This window comes from Hermetia illucens, chromosome 1 (genome assembly GCF_905115235.1).
Source record: "Hermetia illucens chromosome 1, iHerIll2.2.curated.20191125, whole genome shotgun sequence".
In the NCBI taxonomy this organism is placed as follows: Eukaryota; Metazoa; Arthropoda; class Insecta; order Diptera; family Stratiomyidae; genus Hermetia; species Hermetia illucens.
Window position 1 is genome coordinate 58,166,587 of NC_051849.1, and position 20,909 is coordinate 58,187,495.

Below are 20,909 nucleotides of genomic sequence, written 5' to 3' on the forward strand. Positions count from 1 at the left end.
AAGTATTACATCAAAGGGCGGAGTTGGCTCACTTCAGCTATTTCTCTATCCTCTATGCGTAACGTTCGTAAACGCACCTCCTAACCTCTTCCGCTTTTCGCAGTTTGCCCTGGATTGATGCGATTATTCAGTTGTTCGCATCCCAACCCTCCTGTGATGTTAGCATTCTCTTCACCACATTTTTCGGTATCAGTGCTTCACCTAAAGTCTCCTCTAGGTTTCTCTTCTCGCCCCCGAATATAGGACAGTGGAAGAATATGTGCTCTGTATCCTCGAGGATTCTCTCGCAGTTTAAACGTGTAGAGGTACTGGCGATATCTCCCATTCCCCGTTAGTATATTTGAGAGTAAGATTATAATTAACTTCCCCATGTTGTCTCTCCAGCCCCGTTGATAATAAGTATCACCCTGTATGTCCACTGTTCCTTTCTCGAGTGGTTGCAACGCTCATGCCATCTATTTGCATATCTTTCCCTTCCACCATTCTTCATCTACGACAAAGCATTTATTGACTTCGGATTGTACGTACTCGTCATCTCATCTGCCGTTCGGCATTATCCTTATCAGGGCTATACTCGCGTGGATCTATTGTTATGAGCATATTTTACGTGTTATTTAAAACTTAACTTCCAATCATCACTCCCAAATATTTAATGGTCAGCTCAGAAGTGACTATATGTTTGCCGATGCTAATTCGAGTGTGGTCTCAAATCTAAATTTAGTGGAATGTCGTCCGTCCGGTCGCCCTTTATGGTTCTGAGTGTTCCCGACTATAAAAAACAATGAACGGCGTTTTGCCGTAATAGAAGCGAAGATGTTGGTTTGGACTAGTGGCGTGACACATTTTGATCACATCCGAAATAAGGATATTCGCGATCGTTATGGGGTTGCATCGATCGTGGAAAAAATGCGGGAGAAGCGTCTTCGATGGAATGGTCACGCAATTCGTGCTAATGAGAATTCACTTGCCAAGATTGGTGTGAACATCGAAGTCGACGGTAAACGACCAAAAGGCAGGTCGAAACAACGGTGGCTTGATACCCAGATCAGGCACTCAATAGAGCCAAATGGCGAACCGATCACGACGAGCCGACCCCGCTTGTGAACGGGACAAAGACTGAAGAAAAAAAAGAAGATTCTAATTCGAGTGTAATTTCGCTTCCGGCACTTTATGATGGGGGCCACTTCCGTTTTTTCCTCCGCAAGTGACAGTCCAGCGCTCTCTAACTAAGGCATAACAGCACTGATTACTTTCCAAGAATATAATTCAACATCCTCCAGATGCTTTACGATTACGTGCAATGCTATCTAATCGGCATAACCCACCTCCTTGCCCTAATTCGGAACCAGAAGGTTAAGTACATCAGTGTACATGATGTTCCACAGTGGTGGGCCTAGTGCGAAGCCCTATGGGACAACCGTGGAGACAACGTCCTCCTTGGGTTCTTCATCGTTTTACCAGAGCCTCCGTTCTCAATGGTTGCGTCTTTCGTCAGCTACTTTCGTTTAAGGTTCCAATTGGCCAAATTCAATGCATTCCTCATGTCCAGGGTTACCACCACGCAATATTTGCTGGTACAACCCCTTCCGTGAATTGCATTTTCGGATAAGCCAGTAACCATTTTGATGGTTGATCTGGCTTTACCCAACCCAAACTGCCGATCTGAAAGGCGTCCTGGGCTTTCGACGATGGGGAGTAAGCTGTTGTAAATTCGCTCCGACATTTTCCCCATAGTGTCTAGAAGACATATGGGCTATAGGAGGATGGTTCGCCTGGAGGTTTTCCTTTTGCCGCTTCCATCCTGTAGGGAATATCCCTTCAGACAGACACGCTTCGAACAATTCAGCGAAAGTGTCCGGTTTGGATTTGACGGCGAGCTAAATGGCTCTTTTTGGTATGCCGTCCAGACCCGGAGCTTTGTTGTCACCTATTCTGCTGCAGATCTCCATTTAGTCCGTAGTTACTGCAGGAATTGCCGTCACGTTCAGAAATCTCTGAAATATGGCAGTGCCCCTCTGTTGCAGGGAGAATAGCCCCTTTGTATATTGTCTCAAAAGGTCCCTTCCCGATTTAATCTGATAGGTAGACCTTGGTTCTGAACCTTGCTCCGTTTTTAGTCATGGATATAAAAACCTCAATACATCCTGCAACACATATTTTTGGTTTATCCCAGTTTTCTCTGCGCATGAGGCTAACTTTATATGTCCTACCAAACAAACGTATAAGGATCCGAGAACTACAAGATATATAATAAGAATTGAATTCACCTATTCTACTATCCTTTACAATGCACTGTGCCTGTCATGCCCGCTGTTCCCCCATAGACCTGAATCAATTAGTCTACGAGTTATCCTTATAGCAGTGCCCCGAATATATATGTAAATCAAAAGGTCGCAAATTGAATAGTGTATTTACAGCTGCGTTGAAGGTCATACTCATGCCGAACCCGGACTAGTGAGGCGAGCTAACAGTGGAAAAGGCTTTTATTTCACTTTGACGCAACAGGCTATAAATACATCGGCAAACATCTGCCTATCAACAAAAAAAAGTCTGCCTGGCAGCTCGTCTCATTTTTGCCTCCATATGTTGGTTGCAAACAAGGGTTTTATCAAGAATAACTGCCAGATATTTCACTTCTTTGAAAAGCTGAAAGGTTATTGACTTTATTTTTGGAAGACAGGAATATTTCATTTCTTTTTCTTTTTGTTAATAATTCCGTTGTGATTCTATTTGGATTTACTAGAAGTTCATTACTGAAGCACCAAATGTCAATGAAATCAACGCCACCTTGCATTGTATAATTCTGCTATCGGTAGATAGCAATCGATATCTACTTCAGCCCAACACAATTTCCGCAGTAAACTACCATAGACGAGTCTCTGGCAAATTATAAAGGGCTGTAAAAATACGTGAGGTACTAACCAGGACCTTTCATTTAATATCCCACACCACTGTATTCCCGTTACATGTATGGGGAGCTTTCGTCTCTTAAACTATAAAAACTCTAGGAAAGGCTTACAGACAATCAGAAAATCAATTTCATTGAAGTTTATTGTATTAAAGAAATAATTGAAAACATTCAGCCAACTATTTTGTATAGCGTTTGTTACGATGAGAGTGATCTGTGACCGGAACTCTGTTCCGATGAAAGGATAATCAACTCAACGCTGTTTAAGGAAGAAGCGGATACAGTTGGGAAACTCTACGTTTTGTGAGGAATCCGATCAAAATCGCGGACCTAAATCCCTCCCAGACTGGGGATGGGGTGACGGCACGGTCATCTTCCCAACTTCAACTAGTCCGGCCACAATCCAAACCAGATTCCCACAAAGTCAATAAAAATGCAATATTGTAATTTTAATTTATGGTGAGGTCCTGAGGTTCGAAAGAAACAAACGAATGGACAAGGTCCATTCTACTTCTTTCTACATAATCCACTCAGGCACCTTGATAATGCTTTCAACCGGTTATGCAAGGAAACTGCTGAAGAGAACTGTTTTGAGCGTCAAGCTCGAACTTACCTCCTAAGACCATCAGAGCAAACTTCCCACCAGGTTTGCTAGTCGAGAGATAATATTTTGAATCGGACGGCACATGCAGTTCGGCGAAATAAGGGCCGGGATTCTTGATTCAAAAATTTTATAAATCCTGATAGGGAGATAATATTTTTGAATCAAGAACTTCGACCCTCATCTCGTCGAACTGCTAGAATTCGGGTTAGCTCCAGCATATGCCGTTCGATTCAAAATATTATCTCGCCCAGTCTGGGTTCACGACTGGCAAACCGATTAGAGGAGTTTGGTTAGTTGACAGCCTTGGTGACCGCGTTGATGCCAAGGTGATGCAACGCATGGCTTCAACATAATACGTTTCAAATAATAACAATCTTAGGAAGATATAGGACAATTATACATGATCTCCAAGAGATAACAACCAGTGCTGGGGGGTAAGTCCTGGATAGCTGCTTATTGTATAGTGTTGATTCGTTTCAATGTGATTTGTCGCATATTTGGACTGAAGGTATGCTCTCAATGGAAGCGCTTCACCTTTATGTATTTCAATTAGAAAACCGGCAAAAAAGTAAATTTCCCCCATTATCCATGTGGTTCATTCTGTTCTGGTATATTGAACCGCACAATATCTCTCAGGACTTTCAAAGGTTGAGGTGTACTTCCACCGACAATCTTGATTCAGTTGAAGTCATCCACCAATTCCTAAGCTAGTTCACTAAAATGCAGCGGCTTTGTCCTTGGCGTGTTGTTCAGACTAGGCCAGAGAAGCGCTCCGGTAGGATTTTCCTCAAAACTTCCAAAAATACTTAAACAATGCATACCGGACACCGGACTCCCCTCCATTGTTACCTACACGCCATGTAGAATCCGAACCTGTAGGGAAATGGAATTAATGTTTAACGACTTTGATTTCAATGCTATCTGTCTTCGTAAGATTGTTCATGGTGTTCCATACTCAAAGATTATGTTCTAGTTTGTTCAGGGGCGATACCCACGGGAAAAATGTTCTTCTAAAGTATATTTTCCTATCAATGAATCGCGAATGTGATTGTATATAAAGTGTAATCTATATGTATCTATATGTATTTTACAGATATTATCGTCAAGCGTGGGAAAATTTGCATGAATCAGCATCAAAAGGTAGTGGACATAATGCACTCAGACGGAAAGAAACTCTCGATCCACCAAACCTAAGTCGATCCAGAGACAACTTGCATAGATCCAGGGATAATTTAGATAGGTACTATTACTATTAACCCTATTTCTATAGCTATAGCTTTAAATAAACCTATTATAAATACTCCTAAGTGTGCCTTCTATTTATATAAACAAATACTATCATTGTGGTCTCACAAGAACCCCTTCTACACCAATCATAATTTTTAGAGTATTTTGTCACTAATACTTTATTATTTCATGTACCATATAAGATTTATGTACTCTATAAAGTGAACTCTACGCTATCATATATGTTTCAAAAGTATATTTTGATCAGATTGTTGCTTTTTTGTGTTTCTTTATGATTTTTTGCATGACAAAATTTTGGCGTATCTTAGATTCTTTTCTGATTTTGATTAGACTTCACTTTGTGTCGTTATCAAGGTTAAAACGAAACGATTGGAAAAAAAATCATTATGACGTAATAAACGAGACGTAACGAAACTTGAATTTACTTTTTTATTTTTACTTTTTTACCGGCAACATACACATATGCACCCACAATAAGAATTAGTAGAATTTCCTGCAAAAGCATTTTTTTTGACACTGCACTTGGTGATGGACAGATTGTATAAAAACAAAAACTGGTGCTTGTAGTTATCGCTAGGGCTTCTTAGATTTTGTGTTATTTGTTGTTTTCCTTTCCACAGGATATGTAACTAACAAGAAAATGAATTTAGACATTCCCACACAACCTCTGCGAGGATTATTCAAATTAACGCAGTCTTGAACATTAAATTGTCGCTGATTAATATTATACATAAACAATGGAACAATGTCACAAACTAATAAGGAATACAAACTTTCCGCTAATGATTTGCTTCAACTTTTGATCAACTATTTTATGAAAGAATTCCTGCAGACGGAAGCAGGTGTACAACTAAAAGGACACCTAGGCCAAATTTTCATTAATAAGATTTAAATTTTGATGACTCGTCTTATCAATAATAGTCCTGCTGTCGCGACTATTAATACCTCTTTTTCTTGACTGAACCAAGGGCTTGAAGTCAAAAATATTTTAAAAGGTACTTACAGCAACTTCAATCTCATGCCGTCATATCCCCTGAAGTTCCTGAGCAATCGGCCTCCAAAACTCAATACAACGCTCATCGTCAACTAAAAATAATAGAAAACAAAAATAATTTAGGGAATCGAAAAAAACTTCTAATCCAGTCCCTTGTGTTTTTAGAAATTACATGTACTCCCCAACAAGTGTATATACAGGAGGAGCAAATCAAGTGTCGACGGTACGACATTTTTCTCGCGCATATATGATTGATTTTTCTCTTCCATACAATTTTTAACAATGCGCTGGAAGGTGAATCTCCTGTATTTAGCCTTCTTGGTACTCCCTATATGGTAACCAATTATTGACCACATACCTAGTGGTCAATTTTATGCTGCTGGAAAATAGTAACCAATTTCGGTCTAAGACACCCAAGCAAACATTTTCACTTTGAATCATAAGCATGGTTTGAAAATCCCCGGGCAAACATCAAAATGTTCTGATGCCTACGAATTAAATGATTTCCAGACTTATCTTTCGGATGGCTCTCTGCCATAATCAGCAAAAAAAAAAGAATAGTTGTGAGGCCATCCCGATCATGGAACTGGCCTAGCCCCTCGGAAAAATAATGACCATATTTCAAACGGAAATATATGCCACTTTCCCTGCAGTACTCCAATATCATGCATTTCACACCAACAAACGGAAGAATTTGAACTCATACCGGCGACGTTTGTAAAAGAACCGGGGGTAGCTAGATGAACGTAATAGGGTTTCATATGAAACTACCAGACTTACTCATAGCTTGGACAAAGATATGTATCTAAGTCCCTTGAAAAATGTTCCTAGATTTAGAAAAGCTGCAAAAGTCCAAATAAACAACAAAAGTTCAGGAAGGTTTCGTTTTTAGGCCTATCGGGCTTTTTTCTCAGGATCTAACCTTGGAAACCACTTGACTTTCAGGGTTTAACTAAAGATTTTCTCCAAACTCCTCTGGCTGGATAGATCATCTAACTACTGTTTCTTTTTGGTTTGCATCATTTTCAAATCTCCGGATTGTTGAGTGGTTAGAGCACAAGGCTATCGTACGGAAGGTAGCGGTTCAATCTCACTGGTGGCAGTGGGATTTATATCGTGATTTGACGTCGGATACCAGTCGACTCAGCTGTGAATGAGTACCTGAGTCAAATCAGGGTAATAATCTCGGGCAAGCGCAATGCTGACCACATTACCTCCTACAGAATACTGTAGCGTACCGTTACGGTCTTTAATGAAGTGCTCTAACACACTTCAAGGCCCTGATCCAAGGCGCCAACGATTATTATTATATTATTATTATCATTTTAAACTTGAGTGTTATTTTCTTGTTTCATTAATATAGTCAATGAAAATATATTCAGCATCATCTATTTCTGCATCACTAAAAATAGAGTTCAGATCATCTGCTTTGCCCATGCTTTGAAGATATTTGAAAAACATCTATGACTCTATAAAATTTGCATTAAACGCAATTTTTCTAGCTTTGGTTTGCACATATTTGATTGGCAACGCGTTGCTTGAATCTGTATGGTGGAAGAAAAGTGTCGCACATGTACGCCGTTCTCCAATCGCATACAAAAGAAAACCATCTACGAGCCGTTGACACACCAACGCCTAGAACTGTATGTAATCTCCTAGACTTAGGTACATATTTAAGATCCTTTTCTGTTAACATATTAGGGGATCTGAGGTCTGAGCTGATCTGAGGTGAGCTACGCTTCATTCATTCAAACTGTGAGGCAACCATTACTAAACTCTTTATATCACCTAATGTAGCTTTCGCTTATATGAAATAATAAAAATCGCATCTCGATACCATCTACGATCAAAACTACATCCTTTTCTTTGAAAGTATCGTCTGAAGCATATGCCTCTGCAATACTCCTAAAATCAACAAAATTTTTGAAGCTTTTGAAGCTGAAATAGGCTCTGCTGGTTGCCAACAAACGTGCGCGGATTTCATCGTCGTAGCTGTTATCGGTTGTGATTTTTGACCCTAGATAGGAGAAATTATCAACAACGACAACAAATGGTTCCCGAAATACTGAAGAGATAGATGTCATAAACTGCTATTTGGGGCACCACATGACCAGAACTACAGCATCCACGTGTTATCGCCGCTGGTCCATAGCAATGTGTTTCAACTCCACCAAAGGTTTTTCGTGTACTACACTGTTCTGCGCCACCTACCTTCGATGAAAACCAGAAAATGCACAACGTTCGGCAGAGTGCAATGTAGTCAATACGCAATACAAACTGCATTGTCGATCAAGCTTTCAAGATGTCCTTTAGTATTTTAATTAGTATCTTCGCGACAGCTGGCTAGCACGTAACTACCGCTCCAGTTGTCACACTCAAGCCGGGTACTCTTTTTCGGAAAAGGTGAAACTCCACCAGATGTTGAACGATGCGCCTGTTCGATTGCTCATCAATTTCTTTGGCGGGTTATTCAAAGTTAATGACGATAAGCGATAAGACATTGAATTTGGGAAGGCAATGTTTGCTAAGTTTCAAGTGGAGTTTAAATACTTGGTCATTTAAGTAGAAAGACTGCGAAACTCAAGGGTTCTTACCAAGTGAAACGGATGGTACTATGTGGTTTCGTACCAATCTATATAACTATAGCTGTGCTGTTGAGCCCCACCCAAGCATGTAGTATCAGGAGGGTAGTGTCCAAGATTTTTAAGTATCTATTAGAAAAATACGCTTCTTCCACAGGGAGTATTCCAGTGGAGAAAGTTTGAATACCCAAAATAATAATATAGTAAGGTATTTACTGTAATAACCAAGCAATACAACAACAGCGAAATTATTCTTGCTTAAAACACCAATGTGCCTTTGTGCAGTTGCATCGAGAATCATAGTGAAGTGGTCCTTCTACCACTTCAGATACTCATCATCGTGAATACGGGGCTTACCATTAACATTGTCCACAGGACCGTACGACCACCTGCAAGTTGTTTCGTGATACATTATGCGGTAGCGGAATCGTTGTTATTTGGGAGGGAGGCCTCAGTTTCTACTTTTCCGTCCACCGCAATGGTGGAACTCCCTTTTTGTGTTGTTAATGTTTCGGTAACAAGAAAAATCGAAATTTGTTGGTTCTAACTCACACATTTCTATCCCTTTTAGTCGCCTTTTACAACAAGTAGGAAAAACTTGGAGTATATCCTTGAACCCTGGCCCAATGGGCTGCAGTGGTGTGGAGAACATAAAATTCAGCCGAAAATAAAACAACCGTCTTCCACCCCTGCACTAAAATGTGGGAGTCAGTTGCTCCTCAAAATTAGGGCACTGTACCATCAAGTAGATCTTCTACACTCTTTTAATGGAAAATTTCGCCTAAAAACTACGAAATTACTCTAAGAGAGTAAATTCCACTCAACGTTCAGCTCGGCCTATCAGTTACGCCTGAACAGTGGGTGGATGGTGCTTTCAGTTCGTCTGGCGGCCAGGTACACTGCGGGTTCTTCCGGCGTGACTGACTGGCCGAAAAATAATAATATCCCAAATGTAGGTTTGGAAATGAAAAATTGAATATTGGCAATCTCCTCTATTGTTCTCAATGTCATAAAACCGATTTCTCGGGTTAGCAAATCGCCAACCATTTTCACTAATAACTGCATAGAATAAAGAAGCGTCTTTTTCGGAGCAAACATAAAACTTGAATTTTCCTCTCCTGTAAATAATGACCCACGTTAGTACTTTAACTAAATTAACACAAAAACACGACTCCATCCAAGAGTACAATTTTGGGATACTCCAATCGTTGGAAACTAGCAATGCACAATCTAATCTCTTGGTAAACTTAGTTGGAAGTAGGAAATGAAGTTTACACAACCGTAGGTGGAGCGGGCAAGATCGAGCTTGAAACGATTTAATACCATCAATAAAAACAATCAATCATCACTTTTTTGCGATTTCCAATATATTTCATAGGAAATCTTACGATCAATCAAACCGAAAACGATGTAATCGGGAAAGAACTTCGTCTCCTTCTTGGTTTACTATTAAAAAGTAGGTACTTTTTTATCTGTATTGTTTTTTTATAATTTTAACATTTCTCTCTATTACTAATGGGCATTTGGAATGGATTTTCAAAATTGTAACTAACCAATTGCGAAATTTCATAAAATTTTCTTGTTATAAATGTTCGGTGCGGGATAGATAAAATCTTAAACTTTCAATCTAAATCAAAACCGGGCCAAACAAAAACCGGACTCACTTTAGTTTGTCCTAAATGTAACGGCTTTTATATTCAAAAATAAAAGCCACAAATTTCCTGGCTCAACAAAATGGAACTGGATAGACAAAATTATTCAAGAACTCCGCAAAGTTTCCATTACCCTGACAACTGAAAATCTAACAATTAAGAAATACACATAAAACAATTGAGTTTCTGGGAGGCTTTTATTATTATTCTTAACGTTCATTCCCATTTACTGGCTTCTATTAACCCATTACAATTTCCTCATAAAATTTCAGAAGAGAATATAGTCGCGATAGCTTAGGTCTAAGGGACGGTTCTGAAATGGTTGTTTCCGATGCCTGTGTAAAAGGTAAGCCACCTACCATTCCGAAGCGACTAACACTCTAACCTTTCTATTTTTTATAATAGTAACAAATGTTTTTGTTGTTTAGGCGAAAAGAAGCGTCACCATCATCACCACCATAAAAGCAGTCATCGGGGTGAATTCCGGGACCAGTCCGTAATGGGAAATTCGAGGAGAGAACACCGACACAGTGGAGCACATTATTGACCCACCATGGTTATAACAATCAATTTGGATCAATAGTGTTATGTTTTTATTTTTTCATTATAATCAATGAATTTTACTTAATATTTATTGTGAATTTCTGCAATAATATATCATGATATATTCTTATACAAATAATTATATTGGAAATTGTCAGCTTTAAAGAATGCAATTTTTAAAATGCTATTATAAAAATAATGGAAAGTTTAACTAAGATAGTTTAAAATATAATTTGGCCATTCGAAAGTCATTCGTGTGAGAATATTACAAAAAAAAAATACTGGAAAATATAAAACGTACAAACTTTTCATTCATAGTAAAACGAAGTTAGACAACAAAATTGAAACTATAAATACAAATGTCGAACCCAAATCTCCTTTATATGTTGCTTCCAACGTAACTAGTCTATGAATATCTTGGCAGGATTTAATCAAATGTGTGCAAAATATCAAATAATATTAAATTGGGCCGACTTATTCATAAACCGCATCCCATTTCGCATTATGGAGCACGCAAGCGAATATGGGCTCGTATATTCCCATGGGGTCCCAATTATCATATTCTACATTTAAAGGTCTCACTAAATATTCCATTTTAACTCATTAAACTACAAAACAAAATAAATTTATGAAATTTCGTCAAATCCTATTGAATACATTACAAAATCACCATTCAATCGTGTTATGGATATCTTGAAAATGTGCCATTTTCGGCATCATTTTAGATCATGCTTTCAGTAACATTAAAAGAATAAAACATAATTAGTTCGTAATATTTAAGTGCACAAAGCGAATTTGTTATGTTATTCATGAAATTTCATTTTACATTTTACTTTTCTCTCTTGTACGATTTAATGACTACGTCTTGATAATATTATTGTTATTGATGAAATGAAATATGGAATTTTCTTTTCACGGACATTTTATATAATAGAATTATATAATATAAAGGATGATAAATTCTACTGTATTGATGTTTTAGATAAGCTTAACTGATATCATCGAGATATGCATGAAGTTATTCTTAGATAAATATGTATACTGTATTGTAGAAGAAATGCAAATTGTAAATAAATTATTGTTTAAATGTAATAATTTTGTATGTTTATCCCCTAATTTCCAAGCTTACATTTCAACATAAATTCGTTTAATAAAATACAGACTTCGACGATAAACCCATTATAATATTGTTTCTCTGGGCTACCTAATAAAGTGTAGTCTACCCCGCTGTGCCCGTCATAGGGGATCACTTATTGTCACTGTTCGACGTTTGGTCAACTGTGGTAGAAAGGACCACACCATTACGTACGCAACAACTGTGGCCCCACTTTGGGCGCAAACTCTGTTACGTACTATAGCCCCAAGTTGTGCGTCAATTCTGTTACCGTGAAAGTCCAGCGTTACATCACTTTGGCACCAACATGGTTACTAAGGCTGTCACCCAACTAAACTCCCGTAACACGAGGAATGGAATGACTCACGCTTTCCTGGATAAGTTAGAGTAAAATCAACTCAATTAATTCATTAATAGTTTTGTAATCTCAAATTAATTTAGAAGAAAATATAAATCCACTTAGTTATGTACTTTCAAATTGCAATTACATTGAAAACTTAGTTGTTACCATATTGGGGCACACTTGCATTATCTTTCCTTAGATATATTGTTGATTTCCATGGCTCTAATGTTTTTTAGAAGTAAACATTTACATTTACTCCACCTCGACCATAATATTATAATGCACTATTCTGTAAACGTAAGATACACGGAATTCAATGCCCAGCGATACCTGCATGGAAATCTGCGATTTGGCCTAAAGCTTGACCTGGTGCTTCACCAAGTTAAGCGTACCACTAATTGGTGCTTCATTAAGGGGTGAAGAGCGTTTCTTCGGAACAGTTTACGATCTAAGTATCGTCAGCTGCCAAAATACGACAAAGTCTTAACTTTTTTTGGTGACCCCGAACGTTGAAATTAAAATTGTTACAACACGAAGAGATGGATTTGCGGACGCAGAAGCAGGAATCAATTGGGAAGCAGATAGAGTCGCTCGTATCCAACTACAGAAAGGATGGAGCCTCGAGAAAGACGTTGGATCATTTTCGGGAACGGCAACAAAAGTTAATCGACCTGTGGGAGCTATTCGAACAAGGCGATAGCAAAATACGAGAGCAGTACAGGGAAGAGCAAACAATCCGTACTTTACCAAGCGATATGTTGGAACCACCTCATGACGGAGGCCTTTCAGAAATACTCAGCAGAGTTTGCAGAAAACATTCAAAAGCTTGAGGGTCAACCAGAACAGAAGACGGTTGAACCGCAGGCAGCGGGAATTCCTCGCGAGGAAACTGGGCTGCAGAAACAGCTTAGACGACAGCAGTCCGTGATTGGTGCATTGAACCGAGTACTTCTAAATGCTCTTCTGGAGGAGCAATCCCGGCAATACTACGATTTGCAGGGCGCAACCATTCAGCACTATTGGAATCAGGTCGAAGATAACAACATCTGGGAAGAAGCAGAGGATCCAACGACAACTGGTTACGATTTTGAGGCCTATATTCAACTAAAGCAGCAAGTCCAGCACACGCTCGTCATGATAGCAGAGGCCTGTTACTAGCAGTAAAGTGAGGAATCATCTAGCGAAAATTACTGTGCCTAAGTCCGAAGGGGATTATTTACAATAGCAGCAGTTCTTCGACTTATTTAAATTGCACCATGTGGAAAGATGTGGCATCTAAAGAAGGATCTGGGGGAGCGAAGCGGAACGTCTAATATGACATTTAACCTTGTTGGACTCAAATTGCACAGCAGCTTGGAAATTATTGCAGGACCGATACAATAATCCTCGACTTCTGATGTCAGCCTTCCTCAGCAAAACTCTAGACCAACCATCGCAATCATCAGATACAATATCAGCTGCAACTCCAAAGGCTTTGCACCACGCAAGATTGTCTTTATGAATTGAAAGATTTGGTAGTTTCGGTGGCCACTTGGGATCCACTACTCCTACACATAATGCTGAAGAAATTGGATAAAACGACACTCACGTTGTAGGAGCAGTCGTTGGAAAATCCTAAACAATTCCAATCGCTGGCCGAGTTTCTGCAATTCGTAGAAACTCGTTTTCAGTCGTTGGAAGCGCTGGGTGCCAGGAACACTAAATCAGAGGACAGCAAGAAAAAGCTGCCAAGAACAACGATGTCAGTGACTACCATCAGTTTATGTTGCTCTTCGAGGGAATGCTCAAAGTGTTCCAGAAAACACAACACACTGGTTCATTTTAAGCCCCGGGAAGAAACACCATCGAACGGTCAAACACAGGATCTGGAGAAAAATTGCTCGAGTCGAGGTGAGTCCTCTTCGACATGCGGCATCTATACTTTTGACGAACGACTAGAGCGCAGTATTAAGCGCTTTTGGCAGACCGAGCAGTTATCAGAACCCTCCACGCATATGTTAGCAGAACAGCAATGTGAAGAGTTATTCAATCAGAAAACCCGCTTAGAGAATGGCCGAATCATTGTAAGCCTACCATTTTGCGACAGCGCCAGTAAACTTGGAGCCACCAGGGATATGGCATTGAGCAGGTTTCATACACTTGAACGCAAGTTAGTGAAAAACGAAACGAAACGAAAACGATAAGGGAATACCTCAGACTCGGTCACATGGAAGAAATCAACCCGAATCAGATACCCCACCCTCACTATTTCCTAACGCATCACTACGTGCTACGACCGCGACTGCGTGCATGTAGGACCAACCGTGCAGGATGAGTTGTTTACGGTTCTATTACGATTTCGACTACCGTGTTTAAAGCAGACATCCAGATGATGTACCGGCAAATTCAACTTCAGGAGACAGATAGAAGATTCTATTTGATTTGGTGGAGGGAAGATCCAGGCCTGCCCTTAAAATGTTACGAACTTTGCACGGTGACATATGGAACCTCATCAACGCCATATTTAGCTACAAGATGTCTTCAGAAACTTGCACATAATTACAACACAAGTTATCCGTTGGGCTGTGAAATTCTTCGACGAGATTTTTATATGGACGATCTAATGAGTGGCGCCGACAGTCTTGCAATCGCCCGGAAAATTCAAAAATAAGCAGCGACAGTTCTGGAAAAAAGAGGCTTTAAGCCTAGGAAATGGAGCTCTAACCATGAAACTCTGTTGCAGGAAATTCCACCCGAGGATTTACAAGTGTGTCTTGATGACAGCAACCATGAAGTATCAATAAAACAATTGGGACTGAATTGGCTGCCGAAATTCGACGTATTCCAAATTAAAGTCACTCGTGTAGAGTCGCGTAGGACAACCAAAAGGACAGTTGCGTCTGAAAGAAACTTCTCGAACATTATTTATAGTTCTATAGACCGTCATTCTTGCATGGTCGAGAGACATTGTAACCCTCAATCTTTAACACACACATTATCTACTGGGACTCACGGTATTCCTTGACGAGAAGGGATTATTACGATTGGGAGGAAAATTAGGAGCCTTAACCTTGTAGTGCTATTATTATTATTATTATATTATTCTACTGTACCTAGAATGTCTTTGCATCTTACGGAATTAAAGACGTTTCTGACGGCAAGCATTACGACGAGCACCACCCGTGTAGCTCGCCGGCTCTGTGCCTGTGAACGGCGGACACGACTTGCGTGACAGCACCAACCGTGGATCTTCCTGCTCTAAAAACAAACTGCAATGGGGATAAGTCTCCGGAAGGGAAGGGAAAATGCCCTCTTTCAGGCAAGCCTTGAATTCGCTTAGCAGTAGCTCTAACCGAGAAGACTTCCATAACTCGCCACCCGTCCACCAGCGACACCAGTGAGGTTACGTCTGAAATGCTTCCCTCGTAGCCTGAGCGCCGGAACGTTGGGGTGAATCCGGTGTTTAAAACTACAAATCCTGTTCTCACCGCCATTCCGTGAATTTGTTTCCCTCTGGAGTCTGGGTGAGGTATGCCCCATTCATGTGCCCTGGCATCGAAGTCACCCCCAAACTGGTTCCGCCCCTTGTGTCTGAGAAAGCGTCCTCCAGAGCATCAAGCCTGCGTCAAAAGTCCGGCATCGTCTCATGTCTCATTCAGTGGTAGATGGACACCGAAAAACGTCACTCCTAAACACCGAATCCAGACAAAACCGCCGCCCCCAAGGTGGGTGCCATCCCAAAATCAATTGGCAGCGGTACCTAATATGTCAGAGTGCCATGAAACTGGGTCCTTTTTTTGGTACTGCTCACTGATTAGCACTAAATCAGCGTACTGCGCTAGCGACTCGTGAGCGGTTGCACTCCAGTGCATATTGATTTGTAGGATGCGGATCATGTTAACCCCGGCCTAGCTATTTCCAGTTCAGCTCTGAAGACTGGACAACGCCCCAAGCCCGCATTATGCGCAACATTCCCATCAGACGCGCCGCGGTGCCTGCATAGGATGCAGCTCTCCTTTTCGTTGCTGGTGTTCGCTTTATGTATCATGCATTTGTATCATGTTACCCTTCTGTTCATTCCCCGACAGGTTGCAGACGTGTGCCCATAATCCAAACATATGTAACATTTAGTTCGTTGGGCCGGAATCGTATCCTACACACTACCCAACGAATTCTGATTCTCACGCTGTTTAGAAGCTTCGTCACGTATTGCTCCCCCAAATTCCACCTCAGCGAGTTTTTGGCGTCGGAAGTTCGCAGAGGTGATACCAATCCGGGCATTGGTTGCCTCCGGACATTCGCATTTGATGGCCTCTTCTACTTCGTTTTTTTCTGTTAGGTAGTCAAGGTTGTAATGATAAAGTGTGGATATAGAGATCAAGTCGATCCCTTGAGTGGCCGATAACGACCTAGAGGGCAGAGCTATCCCAAAAAGCTAAACAAATTGGCAAAATTTGACCGTGAAGGTCCGCCCACAAAGATTGCAGCTCTATCAAAGCTCTCGGTCGACACGTTCTTGCACGCCTCTGTGCTAGCCAGGCTCGGGAATGTGGGGGGGGGGGGGGTCCTTTGAGCGCTTTGATCCCTCACGCTTCATTACTAAAAACAACGTGCCTTTTCCGATGCGTGGGTCCGCACCGGATTTTTAAAATCGATTTTAAGTAGGAATTCGCGACGGCCTATCGAATGAAAACCAGAACGCGAGCTAAATTGGAAAATAAAAAAAAAACCGGCTCGACCGCGCGCGTGGAGCCGTAAGTCTCCGGACCCGAGTGCCGCGATCAAGGAGGGGAAGATCCACGACGGATCACCGTCTCGATTGCCGTCTCTTCCGCCTCAGATCTTGTACGAGGCGCGGCCTGTGAGGTTCCCACCCTTCCTCGACATCCTCCGGCCAGTTATTCGTTTAGAGGATGTCCCTTTCATAAGAATTCCGCGGGAGTAAGGAGGAACTAAGGGGAGGAAGTCCTCAAACTACTTCGGATTATTCAAAATTCATTGTTTATAAAAATTCTATGATATTAGCCATAAACACAAAAATGAAAATAAAAATAAACAATTATTCAAATACAAAAAGGAAATAATAAAGCAAATGAAAAATAATTAAAAATAAAAAAAAAAGAAAATAAAATAAAAGAAAGTCCAAACAATAACTCACCCAAGTCGTCACGCCGAGCTCGGTTGGCGTCTGGTCTATTTTTTTTGTTTTTAAAATTCAAAGTATTAATTATTTCAAAATATATAATCGCACAGCGCGGGAATTCAGAACTCTACTTCGTCGCCAAAGATTAACTTTAACTCATTTGAAAATGCAATTATGCGTTCTTTCAATTGTTTTCTATGTCTTAGTTTCAAACCACTGCCTTCATTATCTGCTAACGATTGAATTTATTCACGGCACATCTGCTGGAACATCACCCTCGTTCAATAAACACTTCCGTTCCCTTTTCTTCTTCTCCCAGACTTGTCCAATTCCTTTTCTTCCTCTAGTCTCTTTTTTCTTCATCCAAATTCAATCCCGTTCCTCCGTTGCTCCTTCAATCTTTCCACTCAGATCAAATCTCACTCCCGTTCCCCTTTTCTTCTTCTCCCAAACTTGTCATTTTCCGAAAACTCCTCCCCAAACATCTAAGAATTCTCCGCCACAACCAAAACTTCTAGACACAGCCCGATGAGCCACCTTCTCTTGATCTTTTTCCTGTCCTCCACCAAGAAGCTCCAACCACCGTCCTCCCGATCCAAAACCAAAACCCCTTGCCGCCAAAACTCTTCTCCCCAGCAACATCCTCGCTGTCTTTGTTCGTGCACCGCTTCTATTCCCGCTACATAGCCTTTCTCACTCGGCAATGTTGCGGCAACATGCGCATGCGCCTGCAGATGCGGCAAATCATTCCCCTCCTGTCAAGATCAATTCGCTTGAATGCATTGAATAATGTGCAATCTGCGGCGAACTTTAAGGCAATTGCACACTATTAAATGCATTGTTTAAGCAAATTAATTAAGAAAGAGCCGAATGAAATTCCGCTCCCGTCGCGCAGCCGCGGTCACTACAAGGTCTCAGATTTGTGGAGAGCACGTGCTCTAATTCGACAAGGACTCCACCACCTTTAGTTTTTCAAATGGAAGTCGCTTCTACTACAACATCCACTATCTTGATCTTGTAACAAATGTTTTGCCTTCCATCAGCTTAATAAGCAGAGCTGGTGGTCTAGTCCTCCTTCGCCTCCCCACCTTTACTTTTGGTGATCCATCCCTCGTCCGCCTTAATTTTAAGCAGAGGGTTTCTGATGACGCGAAGTGTTGTTGTCTCTTGTCCTTGTCCTTCTTTTGAATCCTGGAGAGTACCTGAGTGAAGTCTTCTGCCCCTTCCTCCTTTCGCTCCTTTGCGATCGGTTTAGCCCTCGCGGTGTTCTCATCGGGAGGCGCGGTTGTTTCTACTTTCCGCGGATTTTCTCTTACTCTCTATGTCCACCTGTAGTACGAAATCCTGTCCAGGAGCTCCTCCAGCTCCATCTGCCCCTTTTTACCGCTTTGCTGACGTTATTCTAGAGGAACGTCACAGATTGCATGCGCTTCACAACTGACGCGCATTTCTTAATAAGCCTTTCATCTTCAACTTTTGGCAGAGTAGTCGACAGCGCTTTTACTCAGCTTATATTCAGAACTATCTGGCCAGTCTCAACAGTTTCCACTGTGCCTCTTTCGGTAACTATAGCACTGCGTGGTACTGTCTGGGTTGCCGTCTCCGTCGCAGGTGCCGCATCACTTTACGAGTTTTCTTATCTTTTTGCGCATCCCAATGTCTCGTCGGGTATTTCAGCCCTTGCTGCGTCCTTCGTTAGGCGCTGAGGCGAGCTACGCATTTTCGTGCTGCATATAAACACCACCAACTCATTCTCCATTCGCACTATGTCCTCGTTCGTATTGTTTGTATTCGCCATTTAAGTCTTTACCAGCGCATCGTGTGCACGGAACGGGTATACTCTCGGAAGCAAAGCACCTACCCCAGTTCCCTAACCTACGATCAGCGGATCCTGGATCAACACTCCCTCGTAGCAACGCGGTCTACTAATACCGATTCAATGCACATTACCCGACCAGGTTCCCGAAGGGGTTGGCTCCTGATACACACCACAACTACCTTGACAGAGCTAGGCTCATATAACCCCAACGACGACGCTCCAGGTACCCCAGTGTGTCCCGGCGTGTATCGGTCACCAGCTCTTCACCGAGAAACTTCTTGACGCTACTACCAAGGACGCAGATACTATGCCAGCTAGGGGGTCAGAACTACTGGCTCGCGAAATATGTCGCGAATACGGTTGTCAAGAATGCGTCCAAAAATCTTCATGGTATGGTACAGCAACCGGATCGGACCGTAACTTAAACATTCTGCTGAACTACCTTTATTTTTTTCACATTGGAACGACGGTGCTTTCTTGCCAGTCAGATGATCAATAATCCGATTGAAGAACTCACTGAGCCACAGTGTTGAGCTTCAGCTCTTCACTTTTCAGAACTCAAATGCAATGTGCTCAGGTCCTGTTGCTTTCCCCGATTTCATTCGTTTTATTGCTTTCTCGGTGACAGGTGGAATTGCTGCAAACAGTGAAATCTGCTCGAAATATTCCCGCCATCTATCTGTCGCGGGTCCTCGATCGGTACATAAAGTACTGTTCTTATCATTAACGCAGCAGAAGTGTCCTATATCCTATGTGCGTTGGTACCGGCTTTTGACAAGTCGGTCCAGGTCTCTCTCACCACCTCGAGTGTCCAATTTATTGTAAGGATCTTTGAAATGGATTCCTCTGGTAGCAAAAATCGCTTTCTTTGCTTCACCATTCTTATAAATTTACCAACTGGTCAATGCTTTATCGTCGAGAAACTTTTGGTAAAGACGTTTTTTCTCACTAACTTTCGTTAGTGACAACATCGTCATTCAAAAGTCAAATATCTCGTTTAATGAAACTCTTACCAGGCTTGGGAAAGCCAAAAGTTGCATAGACTTTTTGTTGAATGGCATTTTTAGCTTGTTCCCACGATTTTTCGATATTTTCAATATGATTGATAATTGCGTAAGTGAGATCATTTTTTTTTTCTCACGACATTTCCATCATTTAATATGCGACGCGTCAGTGCGTTCCTCAAGTTGTTTTATTGGTAGCTTGATTAACAAGCGCGGATGGCTCAAATGGTTAGTGCGCTGGGCTGACATAGCGGAAAGTTTTGGTTCAAAAGTCACTGGTGGTAGAGGGATTTGTTATGTCGGATACCAACCGATTTAACTGTGAATGAGTACCTTAGTCAAATTAGGGTAACAATCTGGTGGCACAATACTAACCACATTGCCTCCTATTGTGTACTGTACACACACTTCAAGGCCCTGATCCAATTTGATTGTTGTACCAACGACTAATATTATTACTATTATGATTCGCAAAACGGCAATCAAAGGATGGGAAACAGCTTTTGCGCAATAACGGTACAGTCATCGGCAGGCACGTTATAGGTCTTTGTGTCAAGTAGTTACCAAAAGGCATCTTTCTCGGCATTGGGTCGATCTTTTTGTGGTGAAAAAATGGAATGATATAATAGTGAGCTTCATCAGCCAGAGATGGCAATACCAACACCATATGCAGTGTGTAGACTACCAAAATAGAGAAGTTTATAGCTATTTTTACCGCGTTGGCGATCTATGTCGCAGCTTTTGTAGCATATCATCAAGCTTCTTGTGAAGTGTGAATATGAATGCGCCTATTCCGAAGGACTGATCTCAGCATTTTATTTTTTTTCTACTGAGGATACTACAAAGTACGTTGCCTCAAACCTTTGTCCTTTAAGTGGACTTGTTTCCAAAACGCTATGTAGATAACATCGTGAGGTTTACTTTCGACCGCTTGATGATTTACTTCGATTATATACATAGTAAAATATATGAGTGG

The 20,909-nt window shown here is 41.1% G+C and overlaps 1 protein-coding gene across 4 annotated transcripts in view; it reads left to right on the forward strand.

The window, feature by feature from the left end:
• Positions 1 to 11,623, forward strand: part of LOC119661459 (sushi, von Willebrand factor type A, EGF and pentraxin domain-containing protein 1) — a 172,045-nt gene extending 160,422 nt beyond the window's left edge. Inside the window, exons 10-13 of one of the 4 annotated variants that reach the window (XM_038070817.1) lie at positions 4,606 to 4,752; positions 9,715 to 9,792; positions 10,261 to 10,334; positions 10,417 to 11,623. In XM_038070817.1, the coding sequence (XP_037926745.1) occupies positions 4,606 to 4,752; positions 9,715 to 9,792; positions 10,261 to 10,334; positions 10,417 to 10,535 (418 nt within the window). In that variant the 3' untranslated portion in view covers positions 10,536 to 11,623. Of the gene's footprint in view, positions 1 to 4,605; positions 4,753 to 9,714; positions 9,793 to 10,260; positions 10,335 to 10,393 lie in introns of all 4 variants that reach the window. The other 3 variants (XM_038070819.1, XM_038070820.1, XM_038070818.1) reach the window with 3 other exon arrangements.
• The last annotated feature ends 9,286 nt before the right edge of the window (positions 11,624 to 20,909 follow it).